The sequence below is a fragment of the Takifugu flavidus genome, chromosome 1 (assembly GCF_003711565.1).
Source record: "Takifugu flavidus isolate HTHZ2018 chromosome 1, ASM371156v2, whole genome shotgun sequence".
NCBI classification, from domain to species: Eukaryota; Metazoa; Chordata; class Actinopteri; order Tetraodontiformes; family Tetraodontidae; genus Takifugu; species Takifugu flavidus.
Genome location: NC_079520.1, coordinates 16,669,008 through 16,679,906, shown reverse-complemented (window position 1 = coordinate 16,679,906; position 10,899 = coordinate 16,669,008). Strand labels below are relative to the sequence as shown.

General features: G+C 43.4%; 3 protein-coding genes across 7 annotated transcripts; 2 read left to right on the top strand and 1 right to left on the bottom strand.

Moving 5' to 3' along the window:
• Positions 1-51: 51 nt before the first annotated feature.
• pigp (phosphatidylinositol glycan anchor biosynthesis, class P) lies at positions 52-1,334 on the top strand. Of its 2 annotated transcripts, XM_057029694.1 has the most exons (5): positions 52-387; positions 567-639; positions 760-878; positions 1,000-1,134; positions 1,197-1,334. In XM_057029694.1, exons 1-4 carry the CDS (start codon positions 306-308, stop codon positions 1,113-1,115), a joined length of 390 nt encoding a protein of 129 aa, XP_056885674.1. In that variant the 5' UTR covers positions 52-305; the 3' UTR covers positions 1,116-1,134; positions 1,197-1,334. The 2 variants fall into 2 exon arrangements, with proteins under 2 accessions (XP_056885674.1, XP_056885664.1); XM_057029684.1 differs by having other exon boundaries at positions 53-387; positions 1,000-1,334.
• A 131-nt stretch (positions 1,335-1,465) lies between these two features.
• Positions 1,466-3,495, top strand: si:dkey-197c15.6 (putative nuclease HARBI1). Its single transcript, XM_057029481.1, has 2 exons — positions 1,466-2,315; positions 2,461-3,495. The coding sequence occupies exons 1-2, from the start codon at positions 1,631-1,633 to the stop codon at positions 3,393-3,395; spliced, it is 1,620 nt and encodes a 539-aa protein (XP_056885461.1). The 5' UTR covers positions 1,466-1,630; the 3' UTR covers positions 3,396-3,495.
• Positions 3,496-3,553: 58 nt separating this feature from the next.
• LOC130523713 (receptor-type tyrosine-protein phosphatase H-like) lies at positions 3,554-10,514 on the bottom strand. 4 transcript variants are annotated; one of them, XM_057029204.1, is made up of 20 exons: positions 10,202-10,514; positions 9,579-9,663; positions 9,156-9,451; positions 8,819-9,073; positions 8,165-8,419; positions 7,485-7,739; positions 7,139-7,396; positions 6,798-7,055; positions 6,470-6,700; positions 6,117-6,371; positions 5,904-5,997; positions 5,785-5,835; positions 5,616-5,697; positions 5,434-5,524; positions 5,239-5,312; positions 4,877-5,011; positions 4,592-4,714; positions 4,352-4,512; positions 4,118-4,253; positions 3,554-3,824 (listed from the first exon to the last, which is right to left on the bottom strand). In XM_057029204.1, the coding sequence occupies exons 3-20, from the start codon at positions 9,358-9,360 to the stop codon at positions 3,687-3,689; spliced, it is 3,057 nt and encodes a 1,018-aa protein (XP_056885184.1). In that variant the 5' UTR covers positions 9,361-9,451; positions 9,579-9,663; positions 10,202-10,514; the 3' UTR covers positions 3,554-3,686. The 4 variants fall into 4 exon arrangements, with proteins under 4 accessions (XP_056885184.1, XP_056885173.1, XP_056885165.1 ...); XM_057029193.1 differs by having other exon boundaries at positions 6,117-6,332; positions 9,156-9,416; XM_057029185.1 differs by having other exon boundaries at positions 9,156-9,416; positions 10,202-10,513.
• Positions 10,515-10,899: the final 385 nt, after the last annotated feature.

The window sequence follows — 10,899 nt, the reverse complement described above, 5'->3', positions numbered from 1 at the left end:
TCCCGTAATTCCAAACAAGGGACTACAGCTAGTTTAACATCGGAGGTATTATCATACCGGACACAATGTTGCGCAGCTAATCCATTACAATGTTTAGTAGTGCGACAACTACAAGCAGCTGTGGTTTAAAGCAGGGGGTATTATACATTTTTAGGAGTTATATACTGGATGAATATGTCCGTTCTTGAGAAATAAAGTAATCTGATCACATATCCATATATAAAAGGAGACGATCTGAACGTTAACTATCCTGTTGCTAACTGCTCTAACATAGGTTCAAATATTGTAGTTTGGGTTGTCAGATCATGGTGGAAACTAGCCCCTCTCCTCTGCCCGAAAGGGCGATTTATGGCTTTGTTCTTTATCTTGGATCACAGTTTGGCTTCTGTAAGTATAATATTGTTTATCAGCTGTTACATTTTGAAGCTACATAGACCGTCATATAGGTTTAAAACAAAGTATGCATAGAATCGTGCGTCGGTATGAAAAAACATGAATGAAATCTTTTTGATTTATTCTTGCATGTTTACACTGATGTAAGATTTTCCTTTTTTTTTTTTTTGCAGTTTTATATTGTCTATGGGCATTCACACCAGAGGAGTGGCTTTATTCAGTTGGACTCACTTATTGGCCGCAAAAGTCAGTACACATTGTTATTAAAATTGCTAAATAAGTTGTTTTTGTGAATTGTTCATGAAACAGTGCATCTCAGGAAATGAACAGGTACTGCATATAAAGATGTTTGATCTCTTTGTGTAGATATTGGGCACTAGCAGTGCCAGTCTATCTGCTGGTTGGTCTCACTATTTCTCTTTTGATGCTATTTGGAGTGAACATGAGCAATACAGCCCCACTCGACTCTGTGGACAACATCACGGGTGGGTCTGTTGCTAAGAAATCTGCCTTGATTGATCTGCCTTTGTCATAACAGTTTATAAGTCAAATATAAAGGAGATTTCCAGATTTTACAAGGTATTAAATGGCTCCTCTTTCTTACAGATACATATGCTCGAGGTCAAAGGACAAGTACTTGTGAAACAGGGGGAATACCAAGACTGAAAGACGTCTCCATCAGTGAGACCAACAAATTGTTCTTTATGTCTCCCAAACAATGACAAAGTGACTGTAGCTGCAGCCAAAGTGGAAAAACAAATAATGGGGATAATTGTGGGGTCATTTTTTTTACATTTGGCCTACCAAATAGAGTAATGTTTTATTTTTTCATGGACAAAGGACTATGAGGTTGAAGATGCACTAGATTATTATGGTTTTCTAATCCTTAAAATTTTAAATAAAACTATTTAATAAAATCATGATGCATTTGAAAAAGACAATGCTATTACATTTTACTATATGTGAATATAGATATCTGTTTCAGATGCAGTTAAATGGATGTCAAAAAGTATATAAATTCACAAAGGTTCAACACAAACACACAGCATTTTACTTCTAGCATCAAGACTTAATCCAGTTGTAATCTCTGACGTTGGCCGCTGGGTGGCGATAACGAGCCCTCTGCCCGCCTGAGAAACCGTAAGAAGAAGAAGACTCAAAAATAATGCATAGTTTGTGAGATGAGTGATTTGGATTGCTTTTTATTATAATTCAGCCGTATCGCAGTTATAAAATAATGGCGTTCGCTCTGCCGGTGTGGCTCGCAGTCCAGGAAGAGCTGCTCGAATCCGATGAAGAGGGCGGCGGAGCTCTGAGTTGTTTTGACGAGTTTGACGATGACGCTTTGCAGGAGACTTTCCACCTGACCAAACCATGTCTGCATTTCATCAGAGACGCCGTCCTCGTCCGCATGAAGAAATGCACCCTCAAGAAATTCGCGCTGTCGTTGGACGTTATGCTCCCGCTGGCGCTGAACTATTACGCGCACGGCAGCATCTCCGGAGACACCCTGCAGAGAACAAGGCGATTCGAGACCGACTGCCCTGCAATCATAAGCGCCGTGTCCGGAGTCATCGCCGGGATGTCGGATCAGTTCATCTCGTTCCCGTTATTACAAGGCGCCAGAGCCAGCGTGGCCTCAAAGACAGAGAAAATCTGCGGGATCCCTAACGTGTTGGGCGTTCTCGCCCCAGCCCACTTTGAGGTCCAGGTCTCTCTAAAGGAAAAGGATGCGTTCAAGTCGTTCGTCAGCGCTTCGGGGTTCCCATCGGTCGTGAGTCAGCTCATATGTGACTTGGATGGCAACCTACTGAGTGTGGAAAAATGTTGTGTTGGGAGCACATCGGAGCAGGAGATGTGGGAGTCATCTTTCAAAGGACGAGAACTGGAGAAGGAGCTGCACGGACCATACTGGGTTATTGGTAAGTCTGTCTCGCCCTGAGTGCTGGGATGGATTGAATCAGGCTCTGTGACTCGGATTAGGTGGCAGTTCACAATGAATAAATAGATTAAATTAAATATATACTAAGATGCTATGTATTTTTGTGATTTTTGTCTTCCTTGTAGGTGGAAATGGGTACCACTTGAGCAAACATGTTTTGACTCCCGTACAAGACCCTTCAAATGAAAAGGACATACGTTACAATGAGGCTCATGCAAAACTCTACAGTGTCATGCAAACAACACTCGGCCACATAAAGACACGTTTTAGGTGTCTGGTCAACCTTGGTTTTGCACAAAAAGGGTCTTTGGACAAAAAGTCTAACATTATCAAGGCTTGCTGTGTCCTCCACAACATTGCTAAGAAGTTCTCGGTCCCTCTGCCTCCTTCAGTTGTGAAAACTGAGCACGGGCAGCCAGACATGGAGTATACAGTGCCCACGAAGATCAACCCTGAGGCATTAAAAGCCAGAGAGGAACTGATTAACAGGAAATTTTCTGTTGGGTTTGGCATCAAGCACCCACGGCGTAGAAACAGTCCAGTGTCCAGCTTGGATGACGCACAGACTAAAGACATCCCTGTCTCCAGCATGGAGGACGCACAGACTAAAGACATCCCTGTCTCCAGTGTGGAGGATGCACAGACTAAAGACATCCCTGTCTCCAGTGTGGAGGACCCACAGACTAAAGACATCCCTGTCTCCAGCATGGAGGACCCACAGACTAAAGACATCCCTGTCTCCAGCATGGAGGACCCACAGACTAAAGACATCCCTGTCTCCAGCATGGAGGATGCACAGACTAAAGACATCCCTGTCTCCAGCATGGAGGACGCACAGACTAAAGACATCCCTGTCTCCAGCATGGAGGACGCACAGACTAAAGACATCCCTGTCTCCAGGATGGAGGACGCACAGACTAAAGACATCCCTGTCTCCAGCATGGAGGACGCACAGACTAAAGACATCCCTGTCTCCAGGATGGAGGACGCACAGACTAAAGACATCCCTGTCTCCAGGATGGAGGACGCACAGACTAAAGACACGCCTAAAGACTTGTGACACATGCACACTGATTAAATTAGGACGTTGCTGACCTGTCGGCTTTTACGTTTTTGTTTACACACTCTTTTTTAAAATAAATAACATTTTATTTCTTGTACATGGAGATCTTATTTTCTTATTACCAAAAAGATGATAGCAGACATTAAAACACAAAATGCACGTAAATAATCAGCTGTTCATATATTCTATACAATACAACATAACAGTGCATTTACAGTTCATAAAACATCAATTTTAGAGTTCATTTTTCATCAGGTGCAAGTCATTACAGGACTAAAATTCTTGGCATTATGCATTTGAATGAAGCTCTTTCAGAGCAGTGGCATTGACATATATAATATCTGCATTAGCATACATGCTTTCTTCAGTCTTCTTATCGCTCGGCAGACAGTCCATGATGCACTGGTGCAGAAAAATATACTGGGACTAAAAAGAAAAAGAAATAAAGTTTGTTTTAGTGAGATTTCCTCTCTCTAAGTGGGGCCGCCAGGTTAAAGTTTACGAAACATTAAATTACACCATTTAAATGTCCACAGGTCTGAGGTATAATGCAAATTAAGTGTCAGTATTATGAACTTAAATAAATTTGTAAGTGACACGAAACCATGCTTCAAAAATGAGCTTTTAAGGATTAACTGTTAGTATTTACACCTTGGGATTTGTGCTGTTTAGGCAGATGTGTGAAAGTGAATGGGAAAACTCCAGGTAATTAGGTTTACCTCCGTCTGAACCATGTTTGTTCGATGCAGTCTCATCCTGTGCACAAAGTCATTAATTCCTACTGCTTTTTGGTTCTGGAGCTGTTGAAGAAGCACATCCAGGGCGATGATAGTGCCGGTCCTCCCTACTCCGGCGCTGGGATGCAGGACAAGGCAAAAGTCTGGTTAGTGTGCAGGTCATCATCAGCTGTGTCTAAAGGTAAGCGTGGAGTCTGGATCCAGCTGATGGTCTACCTGCAGTGAACCACAGTTGGCGCTGATGACGCTTGTCTCTCTATGTGCTGTCTCACCAGTCCTCTGAACTGGATCAGAATCTCTGTGTTCAGGGGGACTCCGTGGTCAGGCCAGACTGTGAAGTGAAAATGCTTGACTCTGCACTCCTCACAGGTGTCTCTCTGTGAACACACAGTCATTAAACTTGTTTTGCTGTCATGTTTTGTCTGTGTCTTCGGGCATTGAAACGAGCCGTCCTACATGTTTCACTGTGAATTCTCTCAGAGTCCAGTTGGACTCCTCCTGCTCAGATGTTGTGGTGACCAGCAGCTCTCCATACAGGCATGGCTTACTGAACGGAGGCCAGTATTCTTCACATTTAGCCTAGAAAAAGAGAACATGATAGATTAGATGCCCCGGCACTCCTGTTCCTGCCCTGGCTTTATTGGCATTTTAACAACTTAACAACTGTGGCTGCAATATAGATTAATGATAGCTGATCAGGAAACTGCATTGTGCAATCGTGAATATTGCAGGTGGACTCACCCGCCCTTTTTCAGTGCAGTTGGTTACCATGACGATGCCATTCACTCTTTGTTCCCACACCATTTGCCAGAAATCATTGAGAGTAGATGACAGAGGACCCTGAGTAGCAATGTACTCTCTTTTGCTGTTGTAGCCCTGGAAGCAGGTGAAAGAATGGATAGGTATTAATTTGGTGAGTAAATCACCTAAAGTATGTCACAAAATGGTTATTTGGAATGGAATTTACACAGGAATTTGACATTTCGAAGGCAGATTGACATCTATGTACAAAGCACGTAGGGCTCAGCACCTCAGATAGTGAGGGATTCCAGCCTTCCTTTTTTATGGTTTTACATTCAAGTTTCTTGATTATTAATACCTACTGGCATGTAACTTGCATTGATGTAGTCTGAGGCAGTGGGACTTGATTTTGACAGCTTTACCCGACACCAATCGTCTAAGAGGAGGGGGGAAAAAACACAGGATGAAAAGAAGTGGACCAGTAGGCTGGAACCATCAATCGATCTGTGCATCATTGTCTGGGTCTGTGGAACTCCTGGCAGAGGCCGGGGGCTTACATGGCAGTATATTGACGAAACGGTTCTTGGATTTGTTCTCAGGTAAAAGAGCGACCTTTTGCGTCTGATCTCTGCCGACTGGGCTGAGATTCTGCAGGACAGGTTGAAGAACAAGGTGATGAAAACAGGACTTTTAGGGCAGTTAGAGAGGGAAAACAAACAGCAACTTTGTTCCTCTGCACCTCATATTCCTCACTGAAACCCATGTACTCGTTCTCACTCAGTCTGTGGAAGTGGGCAGCAAACTTCACAGCAGAAATAGCCCTGAAACACACAAAAGGGCTCAACTCGTGATGCATCATAGAGGATGTGACACTGCGTTGTTAACAAGATACATAAGAAAGGACTCACTTCGGCTTTGTATTCAACTGTTCGGCGGCACCGCTGTAGAACTTTCTCCTGCTGTGGAAAAGAACAAACCACATGAGCACACTTGTGGAGGGTACGTCAGCCACAGAGGCAGAACCAACCTGATAATATCGGGTCTCTTGTAATACACAAAGGCAGCGATGCAGAGCAGGACACCAATGATGAGCACAGCGATCACCGAGCCTGCGATGACCCCTGCCAGATGGAATCAAATACACAACAAGCGTCAGTCTTCACATCACACCTGCCTTTCAGTCAGTCCAGACGAACACTGTCTGGCTGGGTGAAGCAGACTAAGCTATAGCGTGACTCGCCTCGTGGATCGGTGTGACATAGGAACACGAATGGTTCCGGACGTCTCACGGCGCCAGAAAGAGCAGCTAAAGACACCTGGTATGCTGTGGCAGGTTGGAAGCCAGATACCGTGACATACTGCTCCCCCGTCCGGAGGGTCCGCCCTGACACGTTCACCTCCACGGCGGTCCACACGCCGGGAGGCTTATTCCACACAATCTGGACAGAGTAGCCACCTCCCCAGTGTTCACAGTGCCCGCTTAAAACTGGAGGAACTTCAAACCACGAGACCATTTACAGCCCAGTCACAGACAGTAATCATCATCAATCATTTATTTTTTAAATGTGAAAATGGGGAAAGATTTTTACTCACTGATTGTCAGGTTATGGGTACACTGGTGAAAGAAGTAAGAGTTTTTCTCATACATCAGAGTGATTCTGTAGGTGGCACCAGGGTAAAGGCCAGTAAATGACACGTTACTTCCTCCAGGGCTGACATGAGTTTCTGATTTATTAGCCGCTGTTGCATTTGAAAACAAGCCTCCAACCTCTCCCTGGATGGAGGAGTCGGTAACATGCCAGTTCACCGCGGAACAGTCGATGGCTGCAGAAAGTGAGGAAATAACAGCAGACAAGGTTTTATTTTACTGGTCTGGGTGTGTTACCAGAGCAGATTGAAACAGGAAGGAGTGCTTCCTTACCTGTTACAGTGAAGCCTTCGTAGGCTTTGCTGTGGAGCTCAAAGAACTTTGTGACCACACTGAACGTGTATTCTGTTCCAGGCTGGAGAGATGACAGCGTGGAACTCAAAACATTGTTCGTAGTAGTGTTTAATGTGATATTTTTCCCATTAAAGTGGAGGATGTAGATCCATTTTTTCCCCACATCCACGTTCCACTCCAGGGTGACACTGCTCACTGTGCGCTCAGTCACCCTGACTGCAGCCAACGTTAAAGGAACTGATGAAGGAAGAGAATCTCTTTATCTGTAACTGCTTAAGCTCTTTGTCTGATAGGTCAACATAAGGTGGACGATAACTCACCTGTGGCTGCAGTGAGCTCAGTTCCACTGCTCTGGATATTTTCGAACACAGCAAAGACGCTGAAACTGTATTTGGTTCCGTTTGTGAGTCCGGAGACCACGTGTGTCACTTGTTCCTGGCTCACATTAGCAGAAACATTGATCTGCTCTCTGCTGAACACCAGTCTGTAGTCCAGGATGCCATCCACCTTTTCCCACTGCAGAGTTATACTGCTCTCATTTTGGGAAATTGATTTGAACCAGTTGGAGTTACGGGGCGCTAAAACAACATGAAAATCTGTTTATTTTGGCCAATGTTGCGAAAGAGCTGCACCCTGGTGCTCTTTAAAAGACAATTATGAAATTACCCGTGGCTGCGGAGAGGCTGATCCCACTGCTCGTGACATTTTCAAACACAGTGAAGAGTCTGAAGCTGTATCTGGTCGCACTGGTCAGACCATTGATGTCTGTTATCACTTTCTCCTCGTCTGACGCAGAAACAGTGACGTTTGTTTCATTGTAGACGAGGAGGTAGCTGCAGAGGTTGTTCACTTTCCTCCACTGCAGAGTGATGCTGGTCTCATTCTGGTTGATGCGCTGGAAGTCTTCAACATTTGGCGGAGCTGCAGCAGGTTGGACAGTTGTGAGAAAAGACCGTTTTGATTTAAGATCAGATGTCACTAAGAGCGAAGAAATCGGTATAAAACAACTGCAAGAAAATCTAAAAGTTGTTTTCCTAATGAACTTCTGGGACAACCGTTTCAAAAAAGAAAACACAATTATAATGTCAGCATTGGTTTGGCTCACCAACAATACACACACACACACTTCAACTAAACCCACACTCTCTCAGGTGTGTGCATACACACGCATGGGAGCAGTAAAAACATAGGAAAGATGTGTTTCACCATCTTAACAGAGTGTGATCCATCTATTTCAGGATTGTTGTACTTTTTTGTTCGAACATTGGGTTGAACACTTTGGTTTCTCTGGTTTTCGCACAGCTTTTTTTTTCTTGTACATTTATAGCAGGAACAACAAATCTCACCCGTGGCTGCAGAGAAGCTGATCCCACTGCTCGTGACATTTTCAAACACAGCAAAGAGTCTGAAGCTGTATCTGGTCGCACTGGTCAGACCATCGATTTCTTTTATCACTTTCTCCTCGTCTGATGCAGAAACAGTGACGTTTGTTTCATTGTAGAAGAGGATGTAGCTGTAGATGTTGTTCACTTTCCTCCACTGCAGAGTGATGCTGGTCTCAGTCTGGTTGATGAGCTGGACGTCTTCAACATTTGGCGGAGCTGCAGCAGGTTGGACAGATGTGAGAAAAGACCGTTCTGATTAAGAAATCGGTATAAAACAACTGCAAGAAAATCTAAAAGTTGTTTTCCTAATGAACTTCTGGGACAACCGTTTCAAAAAAGAAAACACAATTATAATGTCAGCATTGGTTTGGCTCACCAACAATACACACACACACACTTCAACTAAACCCACACTCTCTTAGGTGTGTGCATACACACGCATGGGAGCAGTAAAAACATAGGAAAGATGCGTTTCACCATCTTAACAGAGTGTGATCCATCTATTTCAGGAGTGTTGTACATTTTTGTTCGAACATTGGGTTGAACACTTTGGTTTCTCTGGTTATCGCACAGCTTTTTGTCTTGTACATTTATAGCAGGAGCAACACATCTCACCCGTGGCTGCGGAGAAGCTGATCCCACTGCTCATGACATTTTCAAACACAGCAAAGAGTCTGAAGCTGTATCTGGTCGCACTGGTCAGACCATCGATTTCTTTTATCACTTTCTCCTCGTCTGACGCAGAAACAGTGACGTTTGTTTCATTGTAGACGAGGATGTAGCTGTAGATGTTGCTCACTTTCCTCCACTGCAGAGTGATGCTGGTCTCATTCTGTGTAACTGCCTTCAGCTCCTCTGGATTAAGGGGCCCTACAATTCAAAACAATAACCAACAGATCAGAGCTTTGTGGTGACAAAGAGGAAATCTTGAAAGTGATCCAGTCCTGCTTACTTGTGACAGCTTTAACTGTGTATCCAGTGCTTTTGGACTCTTCACGCACGGTGATGATGGTGAAATTGTATTTTGTGCCAGGAGTAAGGCCAGATATCTCATGAGTGATCGATGCCCCCTCAGTGCAGTTGACATTGACTTCTTTACTACTGTTGTGGAAGTAGCGCACGATGTATGTGGAGATGTTCTGAACCTTTTCCCACATCAGAGTTATGCTGACATCCGCAGCCGAAACCTGCACGTTCTTAACATTTTCAAGACCTGAGTAGACAAAATGACGGGGTTGCCACCCAGTTCTGAGAGGAAGACTCGACCAATGAAAATTCAAAGTACACTTTGATGAGCAAGAAATAGTCAGAATAGATACGCCTAAATTAAATGTAAAGTATGTGAACTGTGGTAGCATTAGGCATCCATACTCACTTAATTTCGTGGTCAAATAGGTTGTCAGCTGCGTGGTTGGCGACACTGCAGTTGGTGATGTTTCACTGCTACAATCACTGAAATCCTAAAACCATATAAAAATGATTGCCAAAGAGATTATCTCATCCTGTAAAGTTTCATCTGACAGTGCAAAATTCTAAGCCATTTAAAATAACTGCAAAAACTACAACTGTAATGTAGCAGAAAGCAACACGGCGTGCACGCTGTTATCTGTGCAGGACATCTAAGATGTAATTTATCTCTTATCAACAATTTACAAGTCATAATCCCAAGTTATTTTTGCTTGTGTCCCTTGATGTTAATGTGCAATGTACAAAGAATGCAACGTGTAACAAATGCTCAAGGTACAGCTCTCTTGGTAGTTTTCGTTGTTACTTAATTTTCCCTTTAGAGAGAAAAAGAGGAAGTGAGAAAAGACAGATTCTGTCAAAAGTAAATGTCTATCCTTTTCAAAACTCCATTTTCTTTGGTGCAGGGGGTTGCACAAGTTCTTATGGTTTCAGAACATACCTGTTAGTGAAACACCGACAGGCTTTCAGTCATAACTGTGGCTTTAGGTTAATACTAAACATTTTTGGTAAAAGTAGAAAAGCAAAACTTACCCATTTCAGCATAATCAAGACGAGCAGCATCAAGCAATTTGATCGGGTTTCAAAACAGAGTAGCTTCATTTGAATTTGCTCAAGTCCAAACATTTACCAACATGAAGGTGCAACAGTTACCAACTTCACTTAATCTGGCAAAAAAAAGAGTCTTGCAAAGGCTGAAACAGTCCAATATTCAATATCCTCGCTATACCCAAGTTGTTGACTTTTAATCCTTAACTGTGTCCTCCTCCTCTAACCTCTGGTGCCCTCTAATATCGGTAAGTGAACAGCTGCTTCTCCTACAAAGGTTTATACAACCACAGTGACCTATGCTCCGCCTGTTACTTCCTTATTATCGTCACTGTGGCTCTTTTGCACTGCGTTGTATTGGTGATCTGGACACTTCTCACTATTGTCTGTCACTGGTAATTACATGTATGTGAGAGCAAATACAACAGGAGTTACTAGTTGGTTTATAGTCGGCACATTGGCTTTGTTCAAAATGCATTTATTGAAATGATATTGCCTGCAGAGGTTCCTCCAGTTTCCTCAAATGGATTCATCCCACTTTTTAAATACATGGCAACATCCAATAAAGATGCTGCTTTAAAAGAAAACATTATGCGGTCTTGCCGAGAATCAGATGAGAAATATGAAAGAGAAGTGACATTGCTCGACTTTCCTTTTCCCCATATCATTAAATTTTATGACAC